The sequence below is a fragment of the Salvelinus alpinus genome, chromosome 27 (assembly GCF_045679555.1).
Source record: "Salvelinus alpinus chromosome 27, SLU_Salpinus.1, whole genome shotgun sequence".
NCBI lineage: Eukaryota > Metazoa > Chordata > Actinopteri > Salmoniformes > Salmonidae > Salvelinus > Salvelinus alpinus.
Window position 1 is genome coordinate 14,803,887 of NC_092112.1, and position 18,726 is coordinate 14,822,612.

At 46.2% G+C, this 18,726-nt stretch overlaps 1 protein-coding gene across 16 annotated transcripts in view; it reads left to right on the plus strand.

The window, feature by feature from the left end:
- LOC139555996 (MAP/microtubule affinity-regulating kinase 3-like) overlaps window positions 1-18,726 on the plus strand; it is a 117,374-nt gene that overhangs the window by 70,175 nt on the left and 28,473 nt on the right. For 9 of the 16 annotated variants that reach the window (XM_071369445.1, XM_071369441.1, XM_071369444.1 and 6 more), the window contains 6 exons: window positions 2,058-2,294; window positions 7,395-7,535; window positions 11,740-11,839; window positions 13,111-13,223; window positions 15,810-15,963; window positions 16,250-16,470. In XM_071369445.1, coding sequence (XP_071225546.1) covers window positions 2,058-2,294; window positions 7,395-7,535; window positions 11,740-11,839; window positions 13,111-13,223; window positions 15,810-15,963; window positions 16,250-16,470 — 966 coding nt within the window. The remainder of the gene's footprint in view (window positions 1-2,057; window positions 2,295-7,394; window positions 7,536-11,739; window positions 11,840-13,110; window positions 13,224-15,809; window positions 15,964-16,249; window positions 16,471-18,726) is intronic. The other 7 variants (XM_071369456.1, XM_071369442.1, XM_071369455.1 and 4 more) reach the window with 1 other exon arrangement.

An 18,726-nucleotide genomic window follows, 5' to 3' on the forward strand; every position in this document is an offset into this window, starting at 1 on the left:
GGGACCACGCAGCCGTCATACTGCTCAGGAAGGAGACGCGTTCTGTCTCCTAGAGATGAACGTACTTTGGTGCGAATAGTGCAAATCAATCCCAGAACAACAGCAAAGAACCTTGTGAGGAAACTGTAAAAAGAGTCCTATATTGACATAACCTGAAAAGCCGCTCAGCAAGGAAGAAGCCACTGCTCAAACCGCCATAAAAAAGCCAGACTACGGTTTGCAACTGCACATGGGGACAAAGATCGTACTTTCTGGAGAAATGTCCTCTGGTCTGATGAAACAAAAATATAACTGTTTGGCCATAATGACCATCGTTATGTTTGGAGTAAAAAGGGGGTGGCTTGCAAGCCAAAGAACACCATCCCAACCGTGAGGCACGGGGGTGGCAGCATCATGTTGTGGGGGTGCTTTGCTGCAGGGGGGACTGGTGCACTTAACAAAATAGATGGAAAATTATGTGAATATATTGAATCAACATCTCCAGACATCAGTCAGGAAGTTAAAGCTTGGTCGAAAATGGGTCTTCCAAATGGACAATGACCCCAAGCATACTACCAAAGTTGTGGCAAAATGGCTTAAGGACAACAAAGTCAAGGTACTGGAGTGGCCATCACAAAGCCCTGACCTCAGTCCTATAGAACATTTGTGGGCAGAACTGAAGAAGCGTGTGCAAGCAAGGAGGCCTACAAACCCGACTCAGTTACACCAGCTCTGTCAGGGGGAATGGGCCAAAATTCACCCAACTTATTGTGGGAAGCTTGTGGAAGGCTACCTGAAACGTTTGACCCAAGTTAAACAATGTTAAGGCAATGCTACCAAATACTAATTGAGTGTATGTGAACTTCTGACCCGCTGGGAATGTGATGAAAGAAATAAAAGCTGAAACAAACCATTCTCTCTACTATTATTCTGACATTTCACATTCTTAAAATGAAGTGGTGATCCTAACTGACCTAAGACAGGGCATTTTTACGAGGCTTCAATGTCTGGAATTGTGATAAACTATGTTTCAATGTATTTGGCTAAGGTGTATGTAAACTTCCGACTTCAACTGTTTATATATATTTTTTTTTAAAGTAGATTGAGGGGGGACCTTTGAGGCCCAGTGGTTCCAGTGTCAAATACACTGCAAGTTTTACATATCCTGCATTGCAGGCAGGAAAGTTGTCCTGCAACAGGGTGATCAAATTAAGATCCTACACCTGCACACACACGTACCCTGACACACACACACACACACACACACACACACACACACACACACACACACACACACACACACACACACACATACACACACTCTCCTCCACAGCCCTGGGAGAAACACTGTTCATAATCACCTCCTACTCCTCTAGCAGGGGTCTCATGGGATGTTGTGTTACCATCCCCCAGAGATGTGTGCTTTGTGACACAGTGTAGTAGTCTACAGGGCATTACATGCTCTGTTTCCACCATGAGACATTCTACATTATGCACAAGAGAGAGAGGGTGAGTAATAGAGAAAGATAGAGGGAGAGAAAGTGGGAACGAGGAACAAAAAGAGATGGATAGAGAAACAGGGAGATGGAGAGAGTGGTGGAAACAGGAAGGAAGAAAGAAAGATGTCTGATGCTACGTGTGGGGCACGGAGTTGGCATCTTGCTCTCATTCTCATCCTCTGCACCTCATTCGCTTCTTTGTCTTCCTCCGCTCTTCCCCATCTCTCTCCTCTCTTCGTATCTCTCTCTTTCCCCTGATAGCTCTTCATTCTAGTTCTATCTGCAGTATTCAGGACTGTAACGTTATTTAATAAGGGAGTCTGACAACATTACTGCCGGTGTAAATGTTCAATGTTTACTTCACTATTAGCAATCTCATACATAGTACATCTTGTGTCACAATGAATGATGTCCCCACACACACCCCACTTATAGTTCACTAGTTCCAGTGTAACATCCACCCATCTACATCCCCGTTCTTTAATTTGAAAATGACAACAATGTTTCACATCACTGAATACATGCCACACACAAACACACCCACTTCCACCCCTACTCACCCCCCCCCCCCCCTACCAGGCTGAAAACTTACTCCTGGACGCCGACATGAACATCAAGATTGCCGACTTTGGCTTCAGTAATGAGTTTGTCATGGGCAGTAAGCTGGACACGTTCTGCGGCTCTCCTCCCTACGCCGCCCCAGAGCTGTTCCAGGGGAAGAAGTACGACGGACCAGAGGTGGACGTCTGGAGCCTGGGGGTCATCCTGTACACGCTGGTGTCAGGGTCGCTGCCCTTCGACGGTCAGAACCTCAAGGTGTGTGTATATGTGTGAGTGTATGAACTTTTAACCCTGGCCTCCACTCTATGTCCCAATTCTTTCTACACTTCTGTCATAAATGTGCAATTGCTTTAAAAGGAAAGCAGTGTTGTAAGAATGGGACAAACTCCATCTAGCCGCTGCTTCCATGCCTACTGCACGGGGAAGAGGGCATGCTTACTGCATGGGGAAGAGGGCATGCTTACTGCATGGGGAAGAGGGCATGCTTACTGCACGGGGAAGAGGGCATGCTTACTGCACGGGGAAGAGGGCATGCTTACTGCATGGGGAAGAGGGCATGCTTACTGCACGGGGAAGAGGGCATGCTTACTGCACGGGGAAGAGGGCATGCTTACTGCACGGGGAAGAGGGCATGCTTACTGCACGGGGAAGAGGGCATGCTTACTGCACGGGGAAGAGGGCATGCTTACTGCACGGGGTAGAGGGCATGCTTACTGCACGGGGAAGAGGGCATGCTTACTGCACGGGGAAGAGGGCATGCTTACTGCACGGGGAAGAGGGCATGCTTACTGCACGGGGAAGAGGGCATGCTTACTGCATGGGGAAGAGGGCATGCTTACTGCATGGGGAAGAGGGCATGCTTACTGCACGGGGAAGAGGGCATGCTTACTGCACGGGGTAGAGGGCATGCTTACTGCACGGGGAAGAGGGCATGCTTACTGCACGGGGAAGAGGGCATGCTTACTGCACGGGGAAGAGGGCATGCTTACTGCACGGGGAAGAGGGCATGCTTACTGCACGGGGAAGAGGGCATGCTTACTGCACGGGGAAGAGGGCATGCTTACTGCACGGGGAAGAGGGCATGCTTACTGCACGGGGAAGAGGGCATGCTTACTGCACGGGGAAGAGGGCATGCTTACTGCACGGGGAAGAGGGCATGCTTACTGCACGGGGAAGAGGGCATGCTTACTGCACGGGGAAGAGGGCATGCGTACCATGCTTACTGCACGGGGAAGAGGGCATGCTTACCATGCTTACTGCACGGGGAAGAGGGCATGCTTACCATGCTTACTGCACGGGGAAGAGGGCATGCTTACACACTTTGGGAGAAAGGTAGAGAATTGGGACGCAGGGTCTGTCTTTGTCAGTGGCGGTTTGTGCCATTTCAAGATTAGGGAGGACACATGTTTTTATGAGCTTGGCCTTATGGGGTTAAATGCCGAAGACACGTTTTCAAATCAAATCAAGTTTATTTTATATAGCCCTTCGTACATCAGCTAATATCTCGAAGTGCTGTACAGAAACCCAGCCTAAAACCCCAAACAGCAAGCAATGCAGGTGTAGAAGCACGGCGGCTAGGAAAAACTCCCTAGAAAGGCCAAAACCTAGGAAGACACCTAGAGAGGAACCAGGCTATGAGGGGTGGCCAGTCCTCTTCTGGCTGTGCCGGGTGGAGATTATAACAGAACATGGCCAAGATGTTCATAAATGACCTGCATGGTCAAATAATAATCAGGAGTAAATGTCAGTTGGCTTTTCATAGCCGATCATTAAGAGTATCTCTACCGCTCCTGCGGTCTCTAGAGAGTTGAAAACAGCAGGTCTGGGACAGGTAGCACGTCCGGTGGACAGGTCAGAGTTCCATAGCCGCAGGCAGAACAGTTGAAACTGGAACAGCAGCAAGGCCAGGTGGACTGGGGACAGCAAGGAGTCATCATGCCCGGTAGTCCTGACACACGGTCCTAAGGCTCAGGTCCTCCGAAAGAAAGAAAGAGAGAAGGAGAGAATTAGAGAGAGCATACTTAAATTCACACAGGACACCGGATAAGACAGGAGAAGTACTCCAGATATAACCAACTGACCCTAGCCCCCCAACACATAAACTATTGCAGCATAAATAATGGAGGCTGAGACAGGAGGGGTCAGGAGACACTGTGGCCCCATCCGATGATACCCACGGACAGGGCCAAACAGGAAGGATATAACCCCACCCACTTTGCCAAAGCACAGCCCCCACACCACTAGAGGGATATCTATTTTGATTGGATGCTGTCAGTTGATCCATCTCCTTTACTTCTGTTGCAGCATATTGCAGGGCTCCCCAACTGTATATTGCAGGGCTCCCCAACTGTATATTGCAGGGCTCCCCAGCTGTATATTGCAGGGCTCCCCAACTGTATATTGCAGGGCTCCCCAGCTGTATATTGCAGGGCTCCCCAGCTGTATATTGCAGGGCTCCCCAGCTGTATATTGCAGGGCTCCCAACTGTATATTGCAGGGCTCCCCAACTGTATATTGCAGGGCTCCCAACTGTATATTGCAGGGCTCCCCAACTGTATATTGCAGGGCTCCCCAACTGTATATTGCAGGGCTCCCAACTGTATATTGCAGGGCTCCCAACTGTATATTGCAGGGCTCCCCAACTGTATATTGCAGGGCTCCCCAACTGTATATTGCAGGGTTCCCAACTGTATATTGCAGGGCTCCCCAACTGTATATTGCAGGGCTCCCCAACTGTATATTGCAGGGCTCCCCAACTGTATATTGCAGGGCTCCCCAACTGTATATTACAGGGTTCCCAACTGTATATTGCAGGGCTCCCCAACTGTATATTGCAGGGCTCCCCAACTGTATATTGCAGGGCTCCCCAACTGTATATTGCAGGGCTCCCCAACTGTATGTTACAGGGCTCCCAACTGTATATTGCAGGGCTCCCCAACTGTATATTACAGGGCTCCCCAACTGTATATTACAGGGCTCCCAACTGTATATTGCAGGGCTCCCAACTGTATATTGCAGGGCTCCCCAACTGTATGTTACAGGGCTCCCAACTGTATATTGCAGGGCTCCCCAACTGTATATTACAGGGCTCCCCAACTGTATATTACAGGGCTCCCAACTGTATATTGCAGGGCTCCCAACTGTATATTGCAGGGCTCCCCAACTGTATATTGCAGGGCTCCCCAACTGTATATTGCAGGGCTCCCCAACTGTATATTGCAGGGCTCCCCACTGTATATTGCAGGGCTCCCCAACTGTATATTGCAGGGCTCCCCAACTGTATATTGCAGGGCTCCCCAACTGTATATTGCAGGGCTCCCCAACTGTATATTGCAGGGCTCCCCAACTGTATATTGCAGTGCTCCCAACTGTATATTGCAGGGCTCCCCAACTGTATATTGCAGGGCTCCCAACAGTATATTGCAGGGCTCCCAACTGTATATTGCAGGGCTCCCCAACTGTATATTGCAGGGCTCCCCAACTGTATATTGCAGGGCTCCCAACTGTATATTGCAGGGCTCCCAACTGTATATTGCAGGGCTCCCAACTGTATATTGCAGAGCTCCCCAACTGTATATTGCAGGGCTCCCCAACTGTATATTGCAGGGCTCCCCAACTGTATATTGCAGAGCTCCCCAACTGTATATTGCAGGGCTCCCCAACTGTATATTGCAGGGCTCCCCAACTGTATATTGCAGGGCTCCCAACTGTATATTGCAGGGCTCCCAACTGTATATTGCAGGGCTCCCCAACTGTATATTGCAGGGCTCCCCAACTGTATATTGCAGAGCTCCCCAACTGTATATTGCAGGGATCCCCAACTGTATATTGCAGGGCTCCCCAACTGTATATTGCAGGGCTCCCCAACTGTATATTGCAGAGCTCCCCAACTGTATATTGCAGGGATCCCCAACTGTATATTGCAGGGCTCCCCAACTGTATATTGCAGGGCTCCCCAACTGTATATTGCAGGGATCCCCAACTGTATATTGCAGGGCTCCCCAACTGTATATTGCAGGGCTCCCCAACTGTATATTGCAGGGATCCCCAACTGTATATTGCAGGGATCCCCAACTGTATATTGCAGGGATCCCCAACTGTATATTGCAGGGCTCCCCAACTGTATATTGCAGGGCTCCCCAACTGTATATTGCAGGGCTCCCCAACTGTATATTGCAGGGCTCCCCAACTGTATATTGCAGGGCTCCCCAACTGTATATTGCAGGGCTCCCCAACTGTATATTGCAGAGCTTCCCAACTGTATATTGCAGGGCTTCCCAACTGTATATTGCAGAGCTCCCCAACTGTATATTGCAGGGCTCCCCAACTGTATATTGCAGGGCTCCCAACTGTATATTGCAGGGCTCCCAACTGTATATTGCAGGGCTTCCCAACTGTATATTGCAGAGCTCCCCAACTGTAAATTGCAGGGCTCCCAACTGTATATTGCAGGGCTCCCAACTGTATATTGCAGGGCTCACCAACTGTATATTGCAGGGCTCCCAACTGTATATTGCAGGGCTCACCAACTGTATATTGCAGGGCTCACCAACTGTATATTGCAGGGCTCACCAACTGTATATTGCAGGGCTCCCCAGCTGTATATTGCAGGGCTCCCAACTGTATATTGCAAAGCTCCCAACTGTATATTGCAGGGCTCCCCAACTGTATATTGCAGGGCTCCCAACTTGCGGCGTTGTTGGACATAAGACTGTAAAAACACCAGAAAATCAGCTCCAAGCGATTTTAATTGAAGAAATCTGTTCTCAAGTGTTCCCACGCACGATAGAGAGGCACGTGATTGTATAGAAATATAAGCAAGATTTGGAACGATTGTGTTTTAGTCAAACATATCTGTTTGGGCTCTTTGCGGTCAATTTGCAGTCTACAAATTATTTGTAATGATGATCTGGCTCCCCGACCATCCGCTCAAGAAAAAATGGTCCCGCTGCTGAATCTTAGTTGATGATCCCTGGGATATTGGATGACTGTAATTCATATTCCATTAACCCACTTCAATGTAACTTCAATAGGTTTAGGTTACTACATGATACTCAAATTTTCTCTATACCCATCATGAGGTTGCTACAACATAGCCTATGAATGAAAGTTTACAATGTAGGTGCACACAGGTCGAGAGACAAATTGTAGAAATCAAGGTGACAGACAGTGAAACATTCAATACCTCATTGCACAGTCTTTCCTGCATCTGAGGGTGTGAGAGCGTGTTTTGGGGTAGCTGATTAATTGGGGGGGATACCTTATTCCCTTCTGCATGTCCAGCAACTGACCCTAACCCCTGACCCTTAACCCCTGACCCTACCTTTAACCTCCCCTCTCTATCTCCCCCTATAGGAGCTGAGAGAGCGTGTTTTAAGGGGTAAATACCGTATCCCTTTCTACATGTCCACTGACTGTGAAAACCTCCTCAAGCGTTTCCTGGTGCTCAACCCAGCCAAGCGCGGTACACTTGAGGTGAGGGAGGAAGGCCAAAATGTAAATATGTCTTACGCTTATTACTTTTTTCCCCCTACTCGCCGTCCACCCCTCTAACACAGACTCCTTCCTCCTTTACGTCCACCCCTCTCACACAGACTCCTTTCTCCTTTACGTCACTCCTGCCTGGATTCTACCTGTGTGGAGATGCATGGCATGCAGGGTTTGAAAACCGCACCTGAATGTGGTCACACACGCGCATGCAAACATGCACACACTGATGCGCACACACACACACACACCTCTTCCAACTGCTAAAGTAGATTTCCCTCTGCTAGATGCACATGCACTTATACTCGCACGCACACACATACACACACACACACACACACACAGGCACATACACACAGAACCCCCCCCCCCCCCTCACACACACAGGCCCATACACACAGAACCCCACACACACACACACACACACACAGGCCCATACACACAGAACCCCACACACACAGGCCCATACACACAGAACCCCCCACACACACACACACACACACACACACACACGCATACACACACACACACACAGGCACATACACACAGAACCCCCCACACACACACACAGGCACATACACACAGAACCCCACACACACACACACAGGCCCATACACACAGAACCCCACACACACACACACAGGCCCATACACACAGAACCCCACACACACACACAGGTCCATACACACAGAACCCCCCCACACACACACACAGGAACACACAGCATTCTTTGTGTGTGCTTTTGTGTACATAGATCTAATCAAAAAAAAAAAAAATGTCTCATGCTTGGTAAACAACAGGTATAGACTAACAGTGAAATGCTTACTGACGGGCCCTTTTCAACAATGTAGAGGAATAAATACACAATGAATAACGAACGATAACTTGGCTATATACACGGGGTACCAGTACCGAGTCCATGTGCAGGGGTACGAGGTGATTGAGGTAGATATGTACATGTATGTAGGGACAAAGTTACTAGGCAACAGGATAGATAATAAACAGTAGCAGCAGCGTACTGTATGTGATGAGTCAAAAGAGTTAGTGCAAAAAGGGGTCAATGCAGATAGTCTGCGTAGCTGTTTGGTTAACTATTTAACTAACTATTTAGCAGTCTTATGGCTTGGTAGAAGCTGTTCAGGTTCCTGTTGGTTCCATCGTTACTGCTTGCAGTGCTGTAGCAGAGAGAATAGTCTATGACTTGAGTGGCTGGAGTATTTGACCATTTCTAGGGCCTTCCTCTGACACCACCTGGTATAGAGGTCCAGGACGGCAGGGAGCTCGGCCCCAGTGATGTACTGGGCCGTACACACTATCCTCTGTAGCGCCTTGTGGTTGGATGCCGAGCAGTTGCCATACCAAGCGTTGATGCAGTCAGTCAAGATGCTCTCAATGGTGCAGCTGTAGAAGGTTTTGAGGCCCCATGCCAAATCTATTCAGCCTCCTGAGGGGGAAGAGGCATGGTTGTGTCCTCTTCAGGACTGTGTTGATGTGTGTAGACCATGTTAATTCCTTAGTGATGTGGACACAGAGGAACTTGAAGCTCTCGACCCACTCCACTACAGCCCTGTCGATGGGGGCGTGCTCTGCCCTCAGTTTCCTGTAGTCCACGATCAGCTCCTTTTGTCTTGCTCACGTTGAGGGAGATCAGTGACTAGTCCGTTTTGTACCACATCATCCAGAACAGAGAGAAAAAGAGAAGTGTTTGTGTCCCAAATGGAGCCCTGTTCCTTTTCTAGTATCTGTGATACACAAAGACTCATAAGAAACACCACGGCTAAGCACAGCTAAAGCCAGTGTGTGTCTTTCTCCCCTAAGCACTTCACCCAACTGGCAAGGTGTTTGGATACCAAGGGCTAAGCATCATGGGAACACGAACACACATGCTCCTGCACTTATCCAACCACCTAGAACCCTCCACATATCCAACCATCTCGAACCCTCCACTTATCAAACCATCTCGTACCCTCCACATATCCAACCACCTCGTACCCTCCACATATCCAACCACCTCGTACCCTCCACTTATCCAACCACCTCGTACCCTCCACATATCCAACCACCTCGTACCCTCCACATATCCAACCACCTCGTACCCTCCACATATCCAACCACCTCGTACCCTCCACTTATCCAACCACCTCGTACCCTCCACTTATCCAACCACCTCGTACCCTCCACATATCCAACCACCTCGTACCCTCCACATATCCAACCACCTCGTACCCTCCACTTATCCAACCACCTCGTACCCTCCACTTATCCAACCACCTCGTACCCTCCACTTTCCAGTCCATCTCTGCACCGTCACTGTCCTCCAGGTTTGGGCTCAATGCCATTTCAAGTCAGTCGACTTACAGATCCTTCGGAAAGTATTCAGATCCCTTACATTTTGTTACTACAGCCTTAAAATGGATTTCCCTCATCAATCTACACACTATACCCCATAATGACAAAGCGAAAACAGGTTTTTAGAAATTCTTGCAGATGTATTAAAAATAAAAAACGAAACTTATTTGCATAAGTATTCAGACTCTTTGCTATGAGACTCGAAATTGAGTTCAGGTGCATCCTGTTAACATTGATCATCCTTGAGATGTTTCTACAACTTGATTGGAATCCACCTGTGGTAAATTCAATTGGTTGGACATGATTTGGAAAGGAACACACCTGTCTATATAAGGTCCCACAGTTGACAGTGCATGTCAGAGAAAAAAACTATCCATGAGGTCGAAGGAATTGTCCGTAGAGCTCCGAGACAGGATTGTGCACAGACCTAGGGAAGGGTACCAAAAAAATGTCTGCAGCATTGAAGGTCCCCAAGAACACAGTGGCCTCTATCATTCTTAAATGGAAGAAGTTTGGAACCACCAAGACTCTTCCTAGAGCTGGCTGCCCGGCCAAACTGAGCAACCAGGGGAGGGCCTTGGTCAGGGAGGTAACCAAGAACCCGATGGTCACTCTGACAGAGCTCCAGAGTTCCTCTGTGGTGATGGGAGAACCTTTAAGAAGAACCATATCTGCAGCACTCCACCAATCAGCCTTTATGGTAGAATGGCCACTCCTCAGTAAAAGGCACATGACAGCTAGCTTGGAGTTTGCCGAAAGGCACCACAAGATTCTCTGCTCTGATGAAACCAAGATTGAACTCTTTGGCCTGAATGCCAAGCGTCACCTCTGGAGGAAACCTGGCACCATCCCTACGGTGAAGTATGGTGGTGGCAGCATCATGCTGTGGGGATCTTCTTCATTGGCAGGGACTGGGAGACTAGTAAGGATCAAGAGAAAGATGGACGGAGCAAAGTACAGAGAGATCCTTGATGAAACCTGCTCCAGAGCGCTCAGGACCTCAGACTGGGGCGAAGGATCACCTTCCAATGGGACAAAGACCCTAAGCAGCCAAGACAATGCAGGAATGGCTTTGGGACAAGTCTCTGAATGTCCTTGAGTGGCCTAGCCAGACCCCGGACTTGAACCCAATCGAAGATCTCTGGAGAGACCTGAAAATAGCTGAACAGCGATGCTCCCCATCCAACCTGACAGAGCTTGAGAGGAACTGCAGAGAGGATTGGGAGAAACTCCCCAAATACAGATGTGCCAAGCTTGTAGCGTCATACCCAAGAAGACTCTGGGCTGTAGTCGATGCCAAAGTTGCTTCAACAAAGTCCAGAGTAAAGTGTCTGAATACTTATGTAAATGTGATATTTCATTGTAAATTCTATTTTTTATTCATTTTTTAATACATTTGCAAAATGTTTGAAAAACCTGTTTTTGCCTCGTCATTATGGGGTATTGTGTGTAGATTGATGAGGGAAAAAAATATTTACTCCATTAACGTAACAAAATGTGGAAAAAGTCAAGGGGTCTTAATACTGTATAGCCTAGGTTGACATATATTATATACATATATAGCCTACGTTGACATATATTATATACATATATAGCCTACGTTGACATATATTATATAAATATATAGCCTACGTTGACATATATTATATGAATATATAGCCTAGATTGACATATAATAATATATAAATATATAGCCTACGTTGACATATTGCTTATATGGTTCCTATCCAATCCTTCAATCCTATACAGATCTAAGTTCATAGGCGCAGGGGCAAGGGGTTAATTTGTCATTTTTGCATCCCTGTTATCAAATTGGGCCTGTAGAGTGGAAATTATAACGTGTGTTTGTCCTTCTCCCTCCTAGCAAATCATGAAGGACCGGTGGATAAACGCCGGCTGTGAGGAGGAGGAGATGAAGCCTTTCGTGGAACCAGAAACGGACATCACGGACCAGAAGAGAATAGGTACACTGACTCACGCACTCCTCTGTGTACCAGCCACTCCCATTGCTCTCCCTAACCCTTCAATGATCTGAATGGTTTGGATAGGTGTAAATAAACAGTGTGGTGGTGGAGCTTCCACCTTTATAGGTTTGCAAACATCAACAGGAAGCGTTAGGGAGCGAATCAGGGACCATCTTTACATATGTACAGTGTATCCATACCTATGAATATAGATAATGACTTTATTAAAACCAGGAACGGGCAGCCTCCTCATGGAGAGTTGCTGAGTATACAGGCTTTTGTCGCAGCCCTGCTCTAACACAACTGATTCTATTAATCAAGGTCCCGAGGAGACGCTGATTAGTAGAATGTGGTGTGTTAAAGGTGGGCAGGCGCAAAAGCCTGCCCACCTTTAACGAAATTCTTGTAAATTAAGGTTTACTTCACTTAGAACAGATGTGGTTCCATACGTAGTATTCTCAATGCTTAACTATCAGATGACGAACTGCCTACTGCAGCTGTATCATCAGCTACTAGGAACTCTTATTTGTTGGTTGGTTGTAGGAGGGAGTAGATATGATGGCACATGTATTAGTGGGAGCCCCCCTGTGTTGCGGGCTAGCCTGGCATGCTGTGCCCAACGTGGCAGAGCTGGGTTGTTTTCAGACACACACAGCCTAGCACTCCACTCAGACACGAACACAGTCATTAAAAAACACACTTGACCACACATTAACACAACCACACTCCGTAACACACAGTCATTAAAATGTACGTGTGCATGCACACAAACACACACACACTCACAGATCCAGGAGTCGATACAGTTTGGCAGGCCTTGTTCTTTCCACTCGCACCCCACTCCCCCTCACCCCATACCTGTTGATGCCAGCATTGATCTGCTCCTACCATGCCCTCACTCAGCACTGATGATAGAGAGAATGAGTTGTTGTTTCACCAGCTGTCAGTGCTCTCTCTCTGTGTGTCTCTGATGTATGCAGGAGTATGTTATTAATCCCGTGTGGGATTAATAAAGTTCATTAAATTCAATTCAAACACATTGCCCTCACGGCCTAGTATTTTGGTTCCAAATAGGAAATGGGGATATATGTTCACACAGTCCCAGCCAATGGTGTTTTTTTTTTTCTTGCATGTTTTTTAAAATTTATTATTGGTTATAAACCACAAGGGAGAGACAGGAAAGTTGAAAGAACCGCTAGACCACCCCAGGCTGTAGCCTATTGGGTGTCTAATGCTAACAGCTGTCCTATCCCACTCCTGTTCTCCTGCAGACATCATGGTGGGGATGGGCTACACTCGGGAGGAGGTGACTGAGTCTCTAACCAGGATGAAGTACGATGAGATCACCGCCACCTACCTGCTACTGGGCAGGAAGTCCACAGAGGTAAGGACAGACCTGGCCATAGATTACCATGTCTGAAAGTGCTGGCTCTAGCATGTATTAGTTCTTGGTCTTGGTTTCTGTCTGACATTGGTTTCTGTCTGACATTGGTTTCTGTCTGACATTGGTTTCTGTCTGGCAAGTGGTTTCTGTCTGACATTGGTTTCTGTCTGACATTGGTTTCTGTCTGACATTGGTTTCTGTCTGGCAAGTGGTTTCTGTCTGACATTGGTTTCTGTCTGGCAAGTGCACAAGTGCAATTAAATGCAAAATACTGTACCTGAAGTGAGTGTCTGTTTGGGTGATGCCATCACCTTTTTTGCACTTTCAAATTGTCTCTTTTTCTTTTAAGGTCAATTTTTTAAATTTTATTTATATATATATATATATGATTAACCCATCCTCTTCTGAGGACACAAATATATTTATCTGTTTTTACATATTTTTTTCTGCATATACATATATTTTACATATCACACTTTACATCACATAACAATAATACATTACCGAACATGAGCTCTTAATCCCACCCCTCAACCACCCTCAGCCCATCCCACCTATCACCATGGACTACCCTCGTTTGGTTTCCATGTGCAGTATATTTTTTTAATTGTGCTGTGATGTTTTACATGAATTTTGAACCTTTCTAATCATATTTTATTATCCACGGATTGTGAGCTAAAGATGAAAACCTTTCCTACGAGTATTATTACATTATAGATTGATTGACTATGACTTTCCAAATCGCCAAACACTGCTATTTGTAAGGAGACAACGGACATCCTTGTTTTTCTCCTCTTAACAGCTCAATACTTTTTGAGTAGTAACCATTATTTACTATTTTACACCTGGGATTGCTGTACATAACTTTAACCCATTGTATAAGAGATTCACCAAAATTAAAGTAGTCCAGGCATTTATGTATAAATTCTAGTCGTACTTTATTATTTGGGGCGGCAGCGTAGCCTAGTGGTTAGAGCGTTAGACTAGTAACCGCAAGGTTGCAGGATCGAATCCCCAAGCTGACAAGGTACAAATCTGTCGTTCTTCCCCTAAACAAGGCAGTTGTTCAGTGTTCCTAGGCCGTCATTGAAAATAAGAATTTGTTCTTAACTGACTTGCCTAGTTAAATAAAGGTAAATATGAAACGTCTTTTCAAAATCTGCTATGAAGACCAGGCCAGGCATCTTTTATGTTTCATTGTTGCATATTATCTCCAATATATCGTCCATGTAAAGAATCTGTCTGATCAGGATGAACAATATCTGGTAAAACCTTTTTATTCTATGCATTTCACCAGGATTTTCTGAAGGCCTCTTACACATTTCACCAGGATTTTCTGGAGGCCTCTTACCCGTTTTTTAAATGGACTGGATCATTATACTTACCACCTGGGTCCTGTTTCAGTAGTAATGAAATCAGACCCTCTTGAGTACCTGAAAGTCTACCATTTTCATAGGAGTAGTTTAAACATGCTAAAAATGTATCTTTGAGTACAAATAATGCATCTTTGAGTACAAAAGGTCTGATATACCTCTACTGGTATATCATCAAGCCCTGGTGTTTTTATACACTGAAAGGATTTAATTGCCTCAAGAAGTTCCTCCTCTGTAAGTTGGCCTTCACACAGGTCTTTCAGTACATTTGTTAATTTTACATTATTATTATTAGGAAAGAAATCCTTAACCTCATTCAGTGGAGATGGAGACTGAAAATAAAACATATGCTTAAAATATAGTTTGGTGAATCATTGATGATTCCATTTGTAACTAGTTTCTGTAAATTATTTTTGGTAGATTCAAGAAGATTCAAGAAAAATGTAGTGCATTTTTCTAAATTTTCCATCCAACACAAAATGGATGTTTCTCAATATGCATACTACCGCACTTTGAGCACGCAAACTGGAGCACACAATGGTCGGAGTATGGAACACGTACTCTGTACACATTTCGAAGCATCGATGCAAGCTTCAACTAAATTCCCAGGATTGTTGATGTAATATGACACAACCATGTAAAACATGATGAGAAATCTCTTAAACGATGGCGGACGGCTTTAGAGCTGAAGCAAGAGAAGATAAACCCTGACTTCGGAATGAACTGTTGCTCATTCACATCTCATATGTTGCCTGACTAGAATATTTCATCTTGATATAGTAATAAATACATACTATGTTCATTTTGGCATATCTACCTGCCTATAATACCCACTGTAGTGTGCGTAGAGCGCAGGCTAACTGACAAAGAATTGGTAGCTAGCTAGCTAGCCATAAAGAATTGGTAGCTAACCTTTGGCCTATCTACATTGCAACACAACATTAGTTTTAGGTTGTTTTGTACATGTAAAAGTAGCTTGCTTCTCATATGTAAATTCTTATGCATTCTCCACACTCTCGTCCACACAAGAACGTCCTCGGAGAAGGAAGGCGCATGGGAGTTTGATGCACAGTTGTATGCATATTGAGAAACACACACTGAGTGACTTTTTGTCACAAAATGGCACAGATCTGCGCATAAAATACAGTAGAACTCATTCTAATCTGCAGTGTGATTTAATGGTAAACATTTCTTCTCTCCCCCTCTTTCCTAGTTGGAGGCCAGTGACTCCAGCTCTAGCAGTAACCTGTCTCTGGCCAAGGCGCGGCCCGCCAGCGAGCACAACAACAATGGCCAGTCTCCGGCCCACCTCAAGGCCCAGCGGTCCATCTCCGGCACCCAGAAACAGAGACGCTACAGCGACCAGGGTGAGAGGGGGGAGGAGATGGAGCGGGGAAGATGGGGAGGAAGGGGGATGTAAGTGGGACAGGATGAAGGAGGGAGAGCGAGGAAGAACGCATGAAAGGGGAGATAAGAGACACAGGAGAAGGAGAGGAGACGCAGGAGAGGAGGAGGACACTGAGAGCAGGAGGGGAGAAGGAGGAGGGAAAGGGGGATAAGTGTTAATATAGGAAGAGCGATGTGAACATCCAATGCACCACAGTTCCCATTGTAACTCCACACTCATCCATGTGTGTCTCTCCCTCCATCCAGCCGGTCCGTCCATTCCCTCGGTGGGCTACCCCAAGAGGAGCCAGACCACCTCGGATGACAACGGCGACCACAAAGAGGACGGGGGTGCCCAGCCACAGAAGTCTGTTTCATCAGGCGGGCGTGGTGGCAGCGGTGCCCCTGCCAGTCCCCTATTGGGTAACGCCAACAACCCCAACAAGGCCGACATCCCCGACCACAAGAAGGGCTCCACCACACCCAGCGTGAGTACACAGGATATGTATACACACGCATACGCACACCAACCACTCACACACACACACACACACACACACACACACACACACACACACACACACACACACACACACACACACACACACACACACACACACACACACACACACACACAAACTCAGTCTCTCACAGGGTTTTTGGGCTTGATGTCTGTGTCTAAAAGCTGTCTTGACTTCTACTAAAACTATACACTGTGAACTAATCATACTGCATACAGTGCCTTGGGAAAGTATTCAGACATTTTTGCAAATTTATAATAAAACAAAAATACCCTATTTACATAAGTATTCAGACCCTTTGCTATGAGACTCGAAATTGAGTTCAAATTCAATTGAGTTGACAGTGCATGTCAGAGCAATAATCAAGCCATGAGGTCGAGGAAATTGTCCGTATAGCTCCAAGACAGGATTGTGTCGAGTCACAGATCTAGGGAAGGGTACAAAAAAAATGTCTGCAGCATTAAAGGTCCCCAAGAACACAGTGGCCTCCATAATTCTAAAATGGAAGAAGTTTGGAACCACCAAGACTCTTCCTAGAGCTGGCCGACCGGCCAAACTGAGCAATCAGGGGAGAAGGGCCTTGGTCAGGGAGACATTCAAGAACCTGATGGTCACTGACAGAGCTCTAGAATTCCTCTGAGGAACTGCAGCATTCCACCAATCAGGCCTTTATGGTAGAGTAAAAGGCACATGACAGCCCGCTTGGAGTTTATCAAAAGACACCTAAAGGACTCTCAGACCATGAGAAACAAGATGCTCTGGTCTGATTAAACCAATATTGAACGCTTTGGCTTCAATGCCAAGCGTCACCTCTGGAGGAAACCTGGCACCATCCCTACGGTAAAGCATGGTGGTGGCAGCATCATGCTGTGGGGATGTTTTTCAGCGGCAGGGACTGAGAGACTAGTCAGGATCGAGGCAAAGATGAATGGAGCAAAGTACAGAGAGATCCTTGATGAAAATCTGCTCCAGAGCACTCAGGGCCTCAGACTGGGCGAAGGTTCACCTTCCAACAGCACAATGACCCTAAGCACACAGCCAAGACAACGCATGAATGGCTATGGGACATGTCTCTGAATGTCCTTGAGTGGCCCAGCCAGACCCCGGACTTGAACCCAATCGAACATCTCTGGAGAGACCTGAAAATAGCTGTGCAACAACGCTCCCCATCCAAGCTGGCAGAGCTTGAGAGGATCTGCAGAGAAGAATGGGAGAAACTCCCCAAATAAAGGTGTGCCAAGCTTGTAGCGTCATACCCAAGACTCGAGGTTGTAATCGCTGCCAAAGTTACTTCAACAAAGTACTGAGTAAAGGGTCTGAATACTTACGCAAATGTGATATTTCAGTTGTTTTTTTTATATAAAAATGTGCTAAAATGTATAAAAACCTGTTTTTGCTTTGTCATTATGGGGTATTGTGATGTCATTATGGGGCATTGTGACGTCATTATGGGGCAGTGTGATGTCATTATGGGGTATAGTGTGTAGATTGATGAGGGGGAAAAACAATTTAGTCAATTTTAGTTTAAGGCTGTAACGTAACAAAATGTGGAGTCTTAATACTGTACTGTTTAGTACAAATGTATGCAGTAAGCAACAAATATCCACGTAATAGGCTCACCCACACTGAGAATACGACATCTAATGCGCAATTGCGTTGTTACCTGCCATTCGTTGGCATCTAATTATCAGCTGATTTATCAGCTGTTATCTAACACACGTAGATCTGAAAATACCCTTCTCATTCTCGATAGTGTGCAGTGAATTCTACTAGATGAAAAGCTAAATGAGTATGACATCCTGGCATTTAAAGAATACAATATTTTCGAATACAATAATTTCGCATACTCAATCTATTTTGAACACAAGTATGGATATTTGGCCACACACTCACTCACAGCTTTTTGGGCTTGATGATCCATGTCAAAGAGGGATCGAGATAGTGTTTACAGCATTTGTACTGGGCCTCACAAGAAACGTAGTGTTTAGGGCAGTATCCTCTCTTAACATTTCTTTCTTCGGTTTATTTATTTATTTTTCTTTCTGTCTGTCTCACTATACGTCTCACCTTCCGTCCTCACCCTCTCTCTCTCTCGCAATTAAATTGAAGAAACTGTTGACACGCCAAAGCACAACGGTGACAACGAGCTTGTGTTCTAAAAAAATAAAAACAGCAACACGGTTTTAGTTATGAATTCCTCTCTCTCTTTCACTTTCTCCCTCC